Below are 18074 nucleotides of genomic sequence, written 5' to 3' on the forward strand. Positions count from 1 at the left end.
CGACAAACTACGTCGCTGCTGTAGAATAAAGTAAACAGAGCAGGGAGCCGTGAAATCTCCCTGCTCTCAGCTGCCAGAGGCAGCTGAGGGCTGGGGGCGTCCCTGCTCTGCCGGGTGAGATCGATATTAGTATCGATCTCACCCGTTTAACCCTTCAGATGCGGTGCACAATAGCGAGCACCGCATCTGAATGGTTTTGGAGAGGGAGGGAGCTCCCTCTCATCTCACTGACACCCGGCGATAAAATCGCCGAGTGTCTGTGTCTTCTATGGCAGCCGGGGGTCTAATAAAGACCCCCAGGTCTGCCTGCAGCGAATGCCTGCTAGATCATGCCGCAGGCATGACCTAGCAGATGCCTGTCCGTTTTAAACGGACAGGCAGTAATACACTGCAATACAAAAGTATTGCAGTGTATTATAATAGCGATCGGAGGATAGTGAAGTCCCCTAGTGGGACTAGTAAAAAAGTAAAAAAAGTTTAATAAAGTTAATTAAAAAAAAAAGTGAAAAAAAAAAAATGAAAAACCCAGCTTTTCGCCTTGCAAAATGCTTTACTATTAAAAAAAACTACAATAAAGCAAAAAAGTTACACATATTTGGTATCGCCGCGTCCGTAACGACCCCGACTATAAAGCTGTTACATTATTTAACCCGCACTGTGAACGCCGTAAAAAATAAAATAAAAAACAATGGAAAAATTGCTGTTTTCTGTTAATCCTGACTTAAAAAAAATGTGATAGAAAGTGATCAAAAAGTCGCATCTACTCTCAAATGGTACCACTAAAAACTGCAAGTCGTCCCGCAAAAAACAAGACCTTATACAGCTATGCCGACGCAAAAATAAAAAAGTTACAGCTCTTCGAATGTGACAATGGAAAAATCTAAAAAATGGCTTGGACATTAGGGCCCAGAATGCCAGCAGGGGGAAGGGGTTAACTTCTTAATCCCCTCATGCAGCCCAGATTACCAACACATGTTCCATATTAATCAGATTATTTGGGTGTTAATGGCCTAAACTGTCCTGGATATTCATACAAGCCTATATACATAGCTCCATAATAAGATCCGTCAGTAACATTTCGCCTACTTGTTGATGGTTTCCATTTTGCAACGGATTTATTTCTGAATTGCCCAGAGTAAAAACAATCTAAAAGTGAGTGAAAACAGTGAAAGAGGTGACAGATATATAACGGAGATGCCGGACCGTGCACCTGCGGACTACAGATCCAATGTTAACCAGAGAAGGAGAATCACTTCAATAATAGGAGGGGTGATAAAAACAATCTACCGTCTTTGGTGACATGAACGACAAACAATCCCTCCTCGTTTCCAAGGGCTATTCTTTCATGATCTGCAACATAAACGAAAAGACATGGTTAATCCCCTCCCGCCGCAGACATTTTTTGCTTTTTTTATTTTCGTTTTTTTTCCTCCCTACTTTCCAAAAGCCATACCATGGAATAGGAAGAAAAAAAAGTTGGATTTCATTTTTACGGCATTCCATGTGCGGTAAAATCGACACGTTAACTTTATTCTGCGGGTCAATACGATTACGGCGATACCAAATTTATATGTTTTTTCTTATGTTTAAGGCCCCGTGCACACGAACGTGCTTTTGCGGCAGCAATTCCCCCGAAAATCCACGGGAGTATTGCGGCCCCATTCATTCCTATGGGGCCATGCACACGACCGCGGTTTCCACGGTCTGTGCATGGCCCCGGAGCCCGAACCGCAGAAAGAACGGGCAAGTCTTATTACGGACCGGACCGGGCTCATTGATTTGCGGATGGCTCGCGGCTGACACTGCACCCCTGACCGACCCGTAAATCACGGCCGTGCACGAGGCCTTACTACTTTGACAAAGAATTTTTTTTTAAACAACTTTCACATTTTGTCACCATATTTTGAAAGTCATCACTTTTTTATTTTTCCGTCAATTATGCGGTTCGAGGGCTTGTTTTCTGCGGGGCAACTGTAGTTTCAATTGGTACCTTTTTTGCGTACTTCAGACTTTTTATCCCTTTTTATCCCATGTTTTGTGAAAGACGAGGTGACCAAAAAACAGCAATTTGCATCCGCGTGCTGTCCGTGGTTTTCGTGGCACCCAGTGACTTCAATGGGCGGCTAGGTGCCTGAAAACGCACCAATATAGGACATGCAGTGAGTTTGACACAACGGACACTCGCGTGTGTGAACGGCTCCATTGAAATCACGCTCGTGTGAATGAGCGCTTAGATTTTGGTTTCTGGAGAACTTGTCGTCTGCACTCACCGAGAATGGCGGCTGACTGCGTGTTCTTGATGAGCGGCAGCGTGCTGTCGTACGCCTCTTTGGGCACGTAGACGGATCTGTCCTTCAGCTTGTTCTTCTTCAGGATCCGGTGCAGCTCGTTCAGCACACCCACCCACTTGCTTTTGTCGCCCTCGCTGTCTGCCAGGAGCAGGATGGAGCATTTATTGCTGGACGCTGACAGCTGAGATGCCGTCACCTTAGGGTAGAGGCAGAAGGTGAATTATTTTACATCACACATTGATAACAACCATTTATTGCATCTAAAATAAGAAATGAAGCAACATTGCAAATAGTCCTGATTAAAAATCTTCGAGTTTACAGCCCCTATGCAGACATTTATGTCTCCATGGTTACAGACTACATGACCCTAAAGTCATGTGTTACTCCGCCCCCTCTTCTCTCTCACCTACTGTCTGGAGTTCACCACTTGCTAAATCTATAGCCGACATGACCAGTCCATTCACAAAATACAGGCGGCCATATACAGCGTAGAACACGAATCTCACTTACTCTGAAGATGCAGGGAACATCCTTACGATTGGCGTGGATGACGTCAGATGCCAGGACTGAGCTCACCGCAAACTCCTCGTCCCTGCAGTCAACACAAAATTAGGAATGAGATCATTGCTCAGTTGTATCCAACAATAACCAATCCTAAAATAACTATATATCATCAATCACCAACAGATAATGGAAGGAGCTGGCCGCCAAATACAGCTACTAGATGTCACTACGCTTTCCCATTGTACAGAATAGTGAGCGCAGCTCTGGAGTATAATACAGGATATAACTCAGGATCAGCACAGGATAAGTAATGTAATGTATGTACACAGTGAGTCCACCAGCAGAATAGTGAGTGCAGCTCTGGAGTATAACACAGGATGTAACTCAGGATCAGTACAGGATAAGTAATGTAATGTATGTACACAGTGACTACCAGTAGAATAGTGAGTGCAGCTCTGGAGTATAATACAGGATATAACTCAGGATCAGTACAGGATAAGTAATGTATGTACACAGTGACTCCACCAGCAGAATAGTGAGTGCAGCTCTGGAGTATAATACAGGATGTAACTCAGGATCAGTACAGGATAAGTAATGTAATGTATGTACACAGTGACTCCACCAGTAGAATAGTGAGTGCAGCTCTGGAGTATAATACAGGATATAACTCAGGATCAGTACAGGATAAGTAATGTAATGTATGCACACAGTGACTCCACCAGCAGAATAGTGAATGCAGCTCTGGAGTATAATACAGGGTGTAATTCAGGATCAGTACAGGATAAGTAATGTAATGTATGTACACAGTGACTCCACCAGCAGAATAGTGAATGCAGCTCTGGAGTATAATACAGGGTGTAATTCAGGATCAGTACAGGATAAGTAATGTAAGGTATGTACACAGTGACTCCACCAGTAGAATAGTGAGTGCAGCTCTGGAGTATAATACAGGATATAACTCAGGATCAGTACAGGATAAGTAATGTATGTACACAGTGACTCCACCAGCAGAATAGTGAGTGCAGCTCTGGAGTATAATACAGGATGTAACTCAGGATCAGTACAGGATAAGTAATGTAATGTATGTACACAGTGACTCCACCAGTAGAATAGTGAGTGCAGCTCTGGAGTATAATACAGGATATAACTCAGGATCAGTACAGGATAAGTAATGTAATGTATGCACACAGTGACTCCACCAGCAGAATAGTGAGTGCAGCTCTGGAGTATAATACAGGCTGTAACTCAGGATCAGTACAGGATAAGTAATGTAATGTATGTACACAGTGACTCCACCAGCAGAATAGTGAGTGCAGCTCTGGAGTATAATACAGGATGTAACTCAGGATCAGTACAGGATAAGTAATGTAATGTATGTACACAGTGACTCCACCAGTAGAATAGTGAGTGCAGCTCTGGAGTATAATACAGGATATAACTCAGGATCAGTACAGGATAAGTAATGTAATGTATGCACACAGTGACTCCACCAGCAGAATAGTGAGTGCAGCTCTGGAGTATAATACAGGCTGTAACTCAGGATCAGTACAGGGTAAGTAATGTAATGTATGTACACAGTGACTCCACCAGCAGAATAGTGAGTGCAGCTCTGGAGTATAATACAGGATGTAACTCAGGATCAGTACAGGATAAGTAATGTAATGTATGTACACAGTGACTCCACCAGCAGAATAGTGAGTGCAGCTCTGGAGTATAATACAGGATATAACTCAGGATCAGTACAGGATAAGTAATGTAATGTATGTACACAGTGACTCCACCAGTAGAATAGTGAGTGCAGCTCTGGAGTATAATACAGGATATAACTCAGGATCAGTACAGGATAAGTAATGTAATGTATGTACACAGTGACTCCACCAGCAGAATAGTGAGTGCAGCTCTGGAGTATAATACAGGCTGTAACTCAGGATCAGTACAGGATAAGTAATGTAATGTATGTACACAGTGACTCCACCAGCAGAATAGTGAGTGCAGCTCTGGAGTATAATACAGGATGTAACTCAGGATCAGTACAGGATAAGTAATGTAATGTGTGTACACAGTGACTCCACCAGTAGAATAGTGAGTGCAGCTCTGGAGTATAATACAGGATATAACTCAGGATCAGTACAGGATAAGTAATGTAATGTATGTACACAGTGACTACACCAGCAGAATAGTGAGTGCAGCTCTGGAGTATAATACAGGATATAACTCAGGATCAGTACAGGATAAGTAATGTAATGTATGTACACAGTGACTCCACCAGCAGAATAGTGAGTGCAGCTCTGGAGTATAATACAGGATGTAACTCAGGATCAGTGCAGGATAAGTAATGTAATGTATGTACACAGTGACTCCACCAGCAGAATAGTGAGTGCAGCTCTGGGGTATAATACAGGATGTAACTCGGGATCAGTACAGGATAAGTAATGTAATGTATGTACACAGTGACTTCACCAGCAGAATAGTGAGTGCTGCTCTGGAGTATAATACAGGCTGTAACTCAGGATCAGTACAAGATAAGTAATGTAATATATGTACACAGTGACTCCATCAGCAGAATAGTGAGTGCAGCTCTGGAGTATAAGGCCTGATTTACACGAGCGTGTGCGTTTTGCGCGCGCAAAAACGCTGCGTTTTGCGTGCGCAAAAGGCACTTGACAGCTCCGTGTGTCATCCGTGTATGATGCGCGGCTGCGTGATTTTCGCGCAGCCGCCATCATAGAGATGAGGCCAGTCGACGTCCGTCACTGTCCAGGGTGCTGAAAGAGCTAACTGATCGGCAGTAACTCTTTCAGCACCCTCGACAGTGAATTCCGATCAAAATATACACCAATCTGTGAATAAAAAAAAAAGACGTTCATACTTACCAAGAACTTCCTGCTTCCTCCAGTCCGGTCTCCCGGCCGTTGCCTTGGTGACGCGTCCCTCTCTTGTCATCCGGCCCCACCTCCCAGGATGACGCGGCAGTCCAAGTGACCGCTGCAGCCTGTGATTGGCTGCAGCCTGTGCTTGGCCTGTGATTGGCTGCAGCTGTCACTTGGACTGAATTGTCATCCCGGGAGGTCAGACTGGAGGAAGAACTCGGGACTTATCGGTAAGTCAGAACTTTTGTTTTTTTTTACACGTACATGTATATTGTGATCGGAAGTCACTGTCCATGGTGCTGAACCAGTTTAACTCTTTCAGCACCGTGGACAGTGACCGTCTCCCAACGTCGCGTACCGGAAATTTTTTTGCCGGGTTCGGTCAAAACGAGTTCGGTCGAACCCGGTGAAGTTCGGTGCGCTCATCTCTAATTTGGCACTCCGTTTGGATGTTTGTAAACAGAAAAGCACGTGGTGCTTTTCTGTTTACATTCATCCTTTTGACAGCTCTTGCGCGAATCACGCAGTTCGCACGGAAGTGCTTCCGTGCGGCATGCGTGGTTTTCACGCACCCATTGACTTCAATGTGTGCGTGATGCGCGAAAAACGCACGATTATAGAACATGTCGTGAGTTTTACGCAACGCACTCGCGCTGCGCAAAATTTACGCATCGTCTGCACTGCCCCATAGAGTAATATAGGTGCGTACGACACGCGTGAAAAGCACGCGCGTATATTACGCTCGTGTAAATGAGGCCTAATACATGATGTAACTCAGGATCAGCACAGGATAAGTAATGTAATGTATGTACACAGTGACTCCACCAGCAGAATAGTGAGTGCAGCTCTGGAGTATAATACAGGATGTAACTCAGGATCAGTACAGGATAAGTAATGTAATGTATGCACACAGTGACTCCACCAGCAGAATAGTGTGTGCAGCTCTGGAGTATAATACATGATGTAACTCAGGATCAGTACAGGATAAGTAATGTAATGTATGTACAGTGACTCCACCAGCAGAATAGTGAGTGCAGCTCTGGAGTATAATACAGGATGTAACTCAGGATCAGTACAGGATAAGTAATGTAATGTATGTACACAGTGACTCCACCAGCAGAATAGTGAGTGCAGCGCTGGAATATAATACAGGATGTAACTCAGGATCAGTACAGGATAAGTAATGTAATGTATGTACACAGTGACTCCTCCAGCAGAATAGTGTGTGCAGCTCTGGAGTATAATACAGGATGTAACTCAGGATCAGTACAGGATAAGTAATGTAATGTATGTACACAGTGACTCACCAGCAGAATAGTGAGTGCAGCTCTGGAATATAATACAGGATGTAACTCAGGATCAGTACAGGATAAGTAATGTAATGTATGTACACAGTGACTCCACCAGCAGAATAGTGAGTGCAGCTCTGGAGTATAATACATGATGTAACTCAGGATCAGTACAGGATAAGTAATGTAATGTATGTACACAGTGACTCACCAGCAGAATAGTGAGTGCAGCTCTGGAATATAATACAGGATGTAACTCAGGATCAGTACAGGGTAAGTAATGTAATATATTTACAAAGTTATCATATGTTTTAAAGGTCTGCATTATAATGTTAATACACTTACCTCATATCAATCACCTGACTGACTATACAAGATGGCTGAGACGTCTTCCCTTCTGCTATATCGTATAAGAAGAGTTTAAAATCACACACTACAGCCAGAGCCCGCTGCCAGCCCTTCTTCACTCCCGCCGGTTTAGGAACCTGAAAATAGAAATGAACGACGTCAATATTACAGCCCTTTCTCAGCATCTATACTGTATTGCATGCAGTGCATACTCCAGAGATCCAGCTATTTGTATACTTACCTGCAGCTATTGAATAATAAAACATCACCGGCCCTATGCCTGAAGCTATTCATCTCCGGACCCCATGACAACACTTCCCATCCTGTTCTATGGCAGCTCATATAGTGTAACTGATGGTGGTTAAGATGTGGACAGTGATGTGGATGGGGATTTGTTTCCACATAATGTACCTATGACCAAGCTGAACTGCCAAAGCACAAGACAGGCAGAGTTGTCACATGGACATGGGAGCAGATGAGCTGTAGCTTTAAAGGAGTTTTCCAGCCACTAAAAATTGATGGTCTATCCTCAGGATATGCCATCAATAGCTGATGTTTCGGGGTCTGACGTTCGGGACCCCCCCACCGAGCGCTTCTTCCCCTTCATTTCTTCCTGCTCATTGTGAATCATCGACACGCATTTAGCAGCGATTCACAGGTATTGCAGCCTGTTCTCCCATTCACTTCAGCTTATGAAGGCCACGTCTGTGTAAGTGACATGTACCCCGCTGAAATAGATGATCGGCGGGGGTCCTGAAAGTTGGACCCCGACCCATCAGCTATTGATGACATATCCTGGGGATAGGCCATAAATTTTTAGTGGCTGGAAAACCCCTTTAACTTGATTATCCTGAGTTGTGCTCGGATAAAGAGAAAAAGACTTTACTGCAGTTCGAGCAGTGCCGTCAGTGCAGGGAGAGATGCTTAACAGCAGCAGCGTCTTCTCCCTTCACATCCTCATAGGAGCACGCGCTGGTGGGAGGGAAAAGCAACTGAAATAAAGTAAAACAAAGCTTCTCCCTTCACAATCTGCCCGACCTTTCATCTTCTCTGTAGCTACTACAGGAGGGCGAGATGCAGAGGCTTCCCCTGACCGTTCTTGCTCCTAGGCAGTAGAGTAAGATGATAACTCTTTCTGTCAGCAACCACCACTAGGGGGAGCTTGTGGTTACCAGATTTATACAGCTAGCATTGAGTTCAATAGGAGTGGTCTAAAACCATATGCAGGGAGCTCCCCATAGTGGTGCATAAGTGGTTGGAAAGTAGTAAACTAAAAAGAAAAATAAACTTTTTAAACACTATATATAATATACATACTTGTCCTTCTCAATGAATTAGAATATCATCAAAAAGTGTCTCTTATACATTCTACAGATTCATTACACACAGAGGGATCTATTTCCAATTTTTTTTCTTTTAATATTGATGATTATGGGAACAGTTAATGAAAAGCCAAAATTGAGTGTCCCAGAAAATTAGAATATTATATAAACCCAATTAAAAAAAAATATTTCCAATACCAAAATGTTGTCCTACTGAAAAGTCTGTCCAGTATCTGTCCTCAATACTTGGTCGGGGCTCCGACTCTGCATGAATTACTGCATCAATGGGGCGTGGCATGGAGGCGATCAGCCTGTGGCACTGCTGAGGTGGTATCAATGCGGCGTGGCATAGAGGCGATCAGCCTGTGGCACTGCTGAGGTGTTATCAATGCGGCGTGGCATGGAGGCGATCAGCCTGTGGCACTGCTGAGGTGTTATCAATGCGGCGTGGCATGGGGAGATCAGCCTGTGGCACTGCTGAGGTGTTATCAATGCGGTGTGGCATGGAGGCGATCAGCCTGTGGCACTTCTGAGGTGTTATCAATGCGGCGTGGCATGGAGGCGATCAGCCTGTGGCACTGCTGAGGTGGTATCAATGCGGCGTGGCATGGAGGCGATCAGCCTGTGGCACTGCTGAGGTGTTATCAATGCGGCGTGGCATGGGGAGATCAGCCTGTGGCACTGCTGAGGTGTTATCAATGCGGCGTGGCATGGAGGCGATCAGCCTGTGGCACTGCTGAGGTTATCAATGCGGCGTGGCATGGAGACGATCAGCCTGTGGCACTGCTGAGGTGTTATCAATGCGGCGTGGCATGGAGGTGATCAGCCTGTGGCACTGCTGAGGTTATCAATGCGGCGTGGCATGGAGGTGATCAGCCTGTGGCACTGCTGAGGTGTTATCAATGCGGCGTGGCATGGAGGTGATCAGCCTGTGGCACTGCTGAGGTGTTATCAATGCGGCGTGGCATGGAGGTGATCAGCCTGCGGCACTGCTGAGGTGTTATCAATGCGGCGTGGCATGGAGGTGATCAGCCTGTGGCACTGCTGAGGTTATCAATGCGGCGTGGCATGGAGGTGATCAGCCTGTGGCACTGCTGAGGTGTTATGGATGCGGCGTGGCATGGAGGTGATAAGCCTGTGGCACTGCTGAGGTGTTATCAATGCGGCGTGGCATGGAGGTGATCAGCCTGTGGCACTGCTGAGGTGTTATCAATGCGGCGTGGCATGGAGGTGATCAGCCTGCGGCACTGCTGAGGTGTTATCAATGCGGCGTGGCATGGAGGTGATCAGCCTGTGGCACTGCTGAGGTTATCAATGCGGCGTGGCATGGAGGTGATCAGCCTGTGGCACTGCTGAGGTGTTATGGATGCGGCGTGGCATGGAGGTGATAAGCCTGTGGCACTGCTGAGGTGTTATCAATGCGGCGTGGCATGGAGGTGATCAGCCTGTGGCACTGCTGAGGTGTTATCAATGCGGCGTGGCATGGAGGTGATCAGCCTGTGGCACTGCTGAGGTGTTATCAATGCAGCGTGGCATGGAGGCACGGAGCCCCGACCAAGTATTGAGGGCAGATACTGGATAGACTTTTCAGTAGGACAACATTTCGGTATTAAAAATCATTTTTGAAATTGGGCTTATATAATATTCTCATTTTCTGAGACACTAAATTTTGGGTTTTCAGTAACTGTTACCATAATCATCAACATTAAAATAAAAAAATGCTAGAAATAGATCCCCCCGCGTGTGATGAATCTGTATAATATATGAGAGACACTTTTTGAATTGAATTACTGAAATAAATTAACTTTTTGACGATCTTCTAATTCACTGAGAAGGACTAGTACATACATAATGCTCATAAGTAATCCTAATGTTTTTAGAACTACAAGTTCCAGCATGCCAAGCTGGTCAACATCTATTAGCAGCTGAAGAAGTCAGGATTGGTGATAGGTTTGGTTGCGCCGACTCCCCGGTGACCATTGCTGCTACATGTCACTTACACGGATGTGGCCTTCATACGCTGTTCCGATTCCTTTCTGGGGATCAATGCCCAGGGGTCCCTTGGTCTGTTCAGGGGGGATGGGGCACACTGAGGGGGCTTTATCCGCACAGGTAACATGGCAAGAAAAGCCACACACTGGAAAAAGAAAACAAATGAGACGTCGTCACTCCTGTAATAGAAGCGAGATTTGTAGTTGCGACTTATACTTCTTAAATAGGTCGTCCAGGATTGGAAAAACAGGTCTGGTTTCTGCCAAATACAGCGCCACACTTGTCGACAGGCTGTGTGAGATATTGATGCTCGGCACCATTTAATTCAATGGAGCGGAACTGCAATACCTGACACAACCCCTAAACTGGTGTGGCGCTGTTTCTGGGAGACAGCGGACCTGACGTGTAGAGCTCCTCTACGTCTTATTCCCTCCTGATACTATGGATTCTCACCTTCACAGGTGCAGCCCTGTCGGATGAGCCCGACCATCAGGGAGGTGCACTGGTTACATTTTGTTGGCGTGTTGAAGGTCTTGACAACAAACTGATGAGCTTTGGGCTACGAAACGAGAAAAGGAAACATTAATCTCTGCTCCGGGGCTCAGACGTGTCTGAATGTTAAAAAGTTTGCAGTCCTGACATGTGGGTCATAACTGGAGATCTGCCAAACTCACTCCCTCAAATCCGAACTGCACCCCTAAAACAGAAACCCCTCCTTCTGTAGTGTCACTTTCTATAGTGTAGAACTGTGGGTATCGGAGCGGCGGGCAGCCCTTTTTTATGTACTTTATACAATAATTACCCGATTTTCGGTTGTCTATAAGAATAAAATGCTGAACTCAGAACTTGCATTACCTTAGGAGTGGAGGAGCCCGAGCTCAGGAATGAAGCTCTGATTGTCGGTGTCTGCACTGAACGCGGAGGGTGGTCTGCTGTCTGTAAAGTGACAATAAGTGGATGTCAAAAGTCAACTCAAAAAGGTCCCACACTAAACAAATACAGACCCCCCCATCCTAAATGCAGACCCTAGACACCCAAAATGCAAAGATCGGACCCCCTAAATGCAGAAACCGGATGTGCAGACACTCCCCTCTCCCCGTTTCCACTCTTGGACGCCATCGCAGCCAACGCCAGGTGGCGTCAGGATGTTTTCTGCAGCAGCGACCAGGTAGTGGAGAGGCGATGTGAGTAGGTTCGGGTGATTCATTTAATTAATTCGCCCTTTCAGTGAAGCGCCATTCTGACTTGGATCAGAATCGGGGAACCAATATTAACCCTTACCCCCACGGCAGCAGCTTCTCTTTACAGCGGATCCACGTGAGAGGGCGCTGCCGCTAGAGCACAAGGAGAGACAGAGCAGCGAGTCCCGCAGACTCTCCACACTGACATCCCCGGACACCGGACCTTCTTCCATTGCTGCGCAGCACGGTGTCCGGGGTCTCCGCTGACTATACAAGCTCCGGGACCCTGATCTGCTGCAACCGGGACAGCACGCAACAAGAGCTGCACATCTGCGGGGCCGCAGCGGTCTGTCTGTCTTTTTTTATTTAAAGGGACACTGTCTTTATAATATAGCTGCAGAAGCTATTGTTCTCTGTGAGCAGCCGCTTCCTGCTAGGGTGTAGCTTACCTCTCCGGCTTCGATGTCGCTCATGGTTGATGGTGACCTGGAGCGCGATATGACCTGAGATTTTGAGTCCTCGTCACGGGACGGAGTATTGGACAAAGTAAAATTATCCACCGAATCCATCTGAAAGCACAAAACGTACGCGGCGACATGAACGCCTAGAAACGTGTACACCGCGCTTCTTAATCTGAGGGATGGATGCAACTTAAAGAGAAACGGTAACCTAACGCCTGCAAATCATAGGGTGGGTGACGGCACACACTTCCTGGTTCTGTGGAGTCACGTGATCCCTCTCAGCCAGTCAGCAGCTGTGAAAAGGATCATGTGACATACGCCTCACAACTCTTCAGAAACCGTGGTCACAGAGAGCATCACATGATCCCATTCAGAGCTACTGACTGGCTGGGAGGGATCATGTGACTCCACAGAACCAGGAAGCGCTTTCTTTTCAGCCCCGGTTTGGCACTTTGAGGGGTTGTTTAGTGGATGTCATTGTACCCACAAATATCACACTGATCTCCTGATTTAATAAATCTGCCATACTGTCCGGTTCTTATATATGATTATGTAATAAGTTCTGCAACTCTCTAAGATATTGTATATCAATTTCTCAGTGTTCAAGATCTAGGCTTGTTGTCAATGAATGGGAACACTTTAGTAAATATTCAGAGGCTAAAACCCTATTCAGACCTAGCCCTGCTCACACAGCTAGTGGTTTGCTACAATATATCAGTCCAGACCAGCTGTCCTCAACTGAGGGACCATGATCCAAATCTGGATCGGGGACTCCAGCTGTCCAAACTGTGCAGACCTTCCGTCACAGATACATTGGAGGAGGGCAGTGTCTGCCATCAGAAGCGGAACTACCCCCGGGAGGTCTGGTCTGGGGGTCTTCATTTTTGGGTCTAGTCCGGGGTCTGAATTAATTTTCAAGTCAGGTCTGAAGTCATTTAGGAGTCTGGTTTAAGGTCAGATTTAGGGGTCTGGTCTGGTTTTCACACTAAGAAACAATAATAAATCTGGAAGTAAATAGTTGTAAAAAGTTTGCTAAACGTTAAGACGACGACATCTTTACTGTTGACGCTCAGCGCGGACCCCCACCTGACCGCAGACCCCCACCTGACCGCAGACCCCCACCTGACCGCAGACCCCCACCTGACCGCAGACCCCCACCTGACCGCAGACCCCGGTAAGCGGACCTATACTAGAACTAGTTGTGTGTCCCTGGTCTAGACAATCCTCTGCAAACTAAACACATCAAGTAGCAAAAATCTCTTTCCTGTCCTGATTTTTTGTTACAATGTATCAGTCTGGATATTTTCCCGTCAAATCTGTATTCTAAATGTCGCCATTTTCTCTTTAGGGCTCGGCCTTGCATCTTGTAAGTGACGCTTGTTGTTTGCCCGAAGCCCCAGCTTATTGCTGACATAAAGCTTTATAGATACTCAACATGCAACAGCGGTGACAGAAGAAGCCTGGAATGGACCATGTAAATCAAAGACATTTATACCACAGGCAGAAAAGGGGGAGCACACAAAGCAAGACAGCCTCTTACACGTCTGCCTTTACCAGCCGGGTTGCAGGCCGGAGATCGCTTCAAGAGAGAGGAGAACAGGTTACACACACTTACGGCTCGGAGACAGCTTTGGACATACAAATACACAGCAGTGATACACAACACAGGAAGGGGGCGCTGCAGCCCAGAATCTTAGCGGGTACCTCTACCCAAAATGAAATGTTCTAATGGAACCTTAGTTATTTTTTCACCCAGTGTCTGTGACTGATGCAGCCAGTGGGCATCTTTTCCCATGCATTTCCAACTGTGGGAACATAGTTGTCAGACTCCACAATTACAAGCCCTGCAGGATGCAGTCATGTGCAAAACTTTCCTGGATCATGCAAAGTTTGTAGAGGTGTAGGTAAGGAGCTGCCCTGGGATCTGACTGATTTTATTAACTCCTTCACCCTCATAATGCAAGGATAAGGGGCGCCTCGTGGAATATTTTGGCGCAATGCTACGCATATTAGTTGGAAGCAGAAAAACAAGTTTAAGCAGATTACAGTAAGAACAATGCATAAGACAAACAAGAAACTATTCGAATACAGAAGGAAGTCCTATGCCAAGGGAACAGAAACACATACAAGTACAGATAATGGGGAGCACAGAACCCCCCTAATATACTGGGAAGTTATAGATTAACCCTGCGCTGCCAACTCTATTCTCTACTTGGACAGAGATTTGCACATGTGCGATAGAGGTAAGACTCACAGTCACACATATGTAATATAGTGATTATGGGGGTAGGGAGTCTTCAGGACGGCCGATCACTCATGCCCTTGCTGCACTCAGCCTCCTTCCAACTTGAAATGGCTGATAACAGGGAATAATAGATAGCAGTCAACTGCACAGTAAATGTAGGTAATATAGTCTGTGTTAAATATCCCTTTAAGAGACTAATCTGGGTCATGAATATCATAAGGTGGAGCTCCGCTTTTGAAGACACTTAATATTAAGAATTGAACTATGAGCCGATCAACCTGCACGGACTTATACACAGCAGTTAATCTGAACAAGCAGAACAGCAGTGTAAAGCATGAGGGCGGCCAAAGAACCAGCTTGAGCGTCTGATGACACAGCAAGTAGATTTTAGTCTTAACTGGCACACCAACAGACAATGCAGCTTAGCTGGAGTCACTGATTATAACTGTATAATAACTATAAAGTCTTTTCCCACTGCAATCATAAAGGTAAATCAAATACTTTCTATACCGAACTAAAAAGAAAGGTAGAAAAGTCTCATAACCTCACTGCGATAAGCCTGTCCGGCCCGGGGACCACGAAACGTCTCCACACAGCAGCCCCGTGTGTTCATTGATTCATCATTGTACAATGAGGGGAGGAGATCACTTACCTCAAACTGGTCCAGCACGGACGTAGGTGCATTCAGAAACGCTAGGAAAGAATTGTGGGATTCCTGATGCTTGACACCTACCGGTGAAACACAGATTAATATGAAGAATACATTTATCCCTGGTTACCGGCTGTTCATAGGAGAGTCTGAAGAACTAGGTCCCACAGCAGCACAGATTATTTCAGCAGAGGAGAGTAGAGTGCGGTCATTGTGGGAGGCTGTGACTAGTCCAGCCATGTGACGATGTTAGTGAGGACAGGGCTGCATGTGACAGGGGCATGATGTGAGGAGGGAAATGGAGACAAGTGGAAGGTCACAGAATGAGAGTTACATATTGGAAGGAGAAGGGTCCACAGCAGCACAGATCATTTCAGGAGGAGTGTGTTGATCTTGTGGAGGGGCAGTGACCTGCCTTCTCATGTGATGATATTAGTGAGGACAGGGCTGTATGCGACAGGGGACAGAGTCATGATATGAGGAGGAGTACAGATAAGCATGACACAGACTGTTAGTTACATAGTGGAAGGAGAAGGATCCCCAGTAGCACAGAGTATTTCAGTAGAGTAGTGAGCTGATCTTGTAGGGGGCAGTGACCTGTTCTGTTATGTGAAGACAGGGCTGCATGTGACAGGGGCAGCGTCATGTGTGAAGAGGCGGTTGCATAGTAGAAAACGCGAAATCCCCCAGCAGCACAGATTATTTCAGGAAAGGAGTGTGCTGATCTGGTGAGAGGTAGAGACCTGTCCCTTCTTGTGATGATGTAAGTGATGACAGGGCTTAATGTGACAGGCAGCGTCATTTTATTTGGAGGGGAATATCATAAACTCGGTTACCTTTTTCTGATCTGAATTCTTCAGTTTCCCATTTCAGCTTCTCAATTTCCGCCACAAGCTCCTGGTTCCTCTTTTCAGATTCCTGATGTTTACTGTTAATTTAAATTAATACAAAACTTGTGAGACGCTCGCTCATCAGCTGGGACAACTCCACTGTAGAAGCTGAAGTGCAGGAACAAAAAGAGCCACTAGATGGCGACATTATACCACTCGATTATGAAATGTCCCTGCAGATCGTGTTATATATAAGTTCGGCATGACGGAGAGATCCAGACGTCTGACAACACTATTCGTCCTCGCTACGTCCGGTAGGCCAAGAGGTGAGCCAAAGGAAGCGGAGAAACCCACAGAAAAATTTCACTTAAATCGAACATATCAGTCTTAGGGTGGAATTCCCCTTTAAGAAACTGCTCAGAAGACGTGCACATTATTATGCCCTGGACGTAGCACATACCATTCGGTGGCAATGATTGCTGCCTTCGCCTTGTTCAGCTCCTCCTGAATGATTTGCTTGGCCCGGATTTCAGCGTCCAGGGCAGACTGTAGCTCCAGCCTGGCCGACATATCGAGTTTTGCAAAACGTCGCATTTTCCATGGCATGTCCTGCAACGGAACAAGGGGTGAGTGCAATAATGCAAGACGGAGGGTCACATCCTGCACCAGGTCCGGCTGGCACACCGACTTCATGGGTACATGAAAGTAAAACATACGTAATGAAGCAGCGCTTTTCTCTGCTGCCCCTGAGACGAGGGGGGAAATTACTATGAGCAAAGAAGGCGAAGCAGAACAGAGAGTGTATGGGTTTTATGCTGCGGCTGGCACGGTTATGGCGGCACTGAAGCTGGCATTGTTCCCCAAAACAGACAAAGCCTAAGTACTCCCATAACAGTGCCTGAAGCAAAGCAGGACAGAAGTGTGGAGGGGTGTTTGCCTGAGGCTGGTGCTGTTAGGGGGACCCTGTGGCCGGCACCGTTATAGAGGCCCAGTGACCGGCACCGTTATGAAGGGCCCTGTAGATTGCACCGTAGTTAGGGAGGCCCTGTGGCTGGCACTATTGTTGGGTAGGGGTGCCCTATGACTGACCATGTTATATGGACACTGGGGTTAGCATGGTTATGGGGCACTTGTGCTTGGCCTCTGATATTTGTCATAGATTTATTACCTATATTACAATTTACAAAACCTTAAATCCAACAATACTGCCCTGACTGCCACAAGGAGGTGCCCAGTGCCCATTATTACCCGGCTCTCCATGATATTTTACAACTCCGGGGAAAGCTTCTTACCGTGGCTCTGGCTCCTAGGCTCGAATTCCTCAGAGTCTCCAGCTCTTCGGTCATCTTGGAGGCCAGCGCCTGGAGGTAGCCCCGAGCGTCCTTCTCATCACTCACCCTGAGAGAAAATATAACAAATTTCAGACACATCCGGGAAATCTCAATGATGAATGTCACAGATCTTATAAATGTGAAAATAAATGAAGGACAACGGCCCCCTGAAGACCCCTCGCTAATGCTGGTAACGGCCATAGTATCCCCCCCCCCCAACATCAAACACCTCAGTACCCAGCCAGAAATGTGCTCACAGCAGCTGACCCTCAATCCTCCCCCCTGCTCCATAAAAAGTGCATTACCCAGCAGGGGGCGACAATGAGCATTAAAGAAGCTCCTCCCTGGGTAGAGCGGATCCTGAAGTACCTGCACCCGTTACATGGGCACCGCCAGCCCTCACCCTCCGCAGTCACCCTACCTAGGGTCTATTAATAGGATGCCACCTCAACTCATTTGGGCACTGCCTGGCACGCTCAGCGCTTGCAGAGATTATTATTAATAGGAATTCTGAAGGACTCTCAATAGCTTCCAGTTAACTCTTGGGGTCAAAATTGTTTGTGGGTGATGATAACTATTGTACTGTAGCAGGATCACCTGCGGGATATAGAACCAGACATATCAGTAATGTGAGTGGAGCCAAAGGACAAACTCAGCTCTGCTGTTTCTGTACTTGTGCCAAGACCTCATTTGATTCTTGACCTTATTTTAGATTTAGCGCCTCTTTAAGCCTCAGTACTGCAGGCAGAGGATCCCGTTAT

General features: G+C 46.3%; 1 protein-coding gene across 9 annotated transcripts in view; it reads right to left on the reverse strand.

The window, feature by feature from the left end:
• The window catches only part of CDC42BPA (CDC42 binding protein kinase alpha), a 177600-nt gene that overhangs the window by 14894 nt on the left and 144632 nt on the right, over window positions 1–18074 (reverse strand). For 6 of the 9 annotated variants that reach the window (XR_012883290.1, XM_075863426.1, XM_075863429.1 and 3 more), the window contains exons 18-30: window positions 17275–17380; window positions 16443–16591; window positions 15989–16080; window positions 15156–15232; window positions 13754–13837; window positions 12247–12366; window positions 11472–11552; window positions 11070–11175; window positions 10625–10761; window positions 7300–7439; window positions 2802–2883; window positions 2271–2487; window positions 1288–1350 (exon numbers count right to left, since the gene is read on the reverse strand). Coding sequence is in view for 8 of the 9 variants with exons in the window: in XM_075863426.1 (XP_075719541.1) it covers window positions 1288–1350; window positions 2271–2487; window positions 2802–2883; window positions 7300–7439; window positions 10625–10761; window positions 11070–11175; window positions 11472–11552; window positions 12247–12366; window positions 13754–13837; window positions 15156–15232; window positions 15989–16080; window positions 16443–16591; window positions 17275–17380 (1454 nt within the window). In the remaining variant the exon portion in view is untranslated. The remainder of the gene's footprint in view (window positions 1–1287; window positions 1351–2270; window positions 2488–2801; window positions 2884–7299; window positions 7440–10624; window positions 10762–11069; window positions 11176–11471; window positions 11553–12246; window positions 12367–13753; window positions 13838–15155; window positions 15233–15988; window positions 16081–16442; window positions 16592–17274; window positions 17381–18074) is intronic. The other 3 variants (XM_075863427.1, XM_075863431.1, XM_075863428.1) reach the window with 2 other exon arrangements.

The sequence above is a fragment of the Rhinoderma darwinii genome, chromosome 4 (assembly GCF_050947455.1).
Source record: "Rhinoderma darwinii isolate aRhiDar2 chromosome 4, aRhiDar2.hap1, whole genome shotgun sequence".
Taxonomy (NCBI): Eukaryota; Metazoa; Chordata; class Amphibia; order Anura; family Rhinodermatidae; genus Rhinoderma; species Rhinoderma darwinii.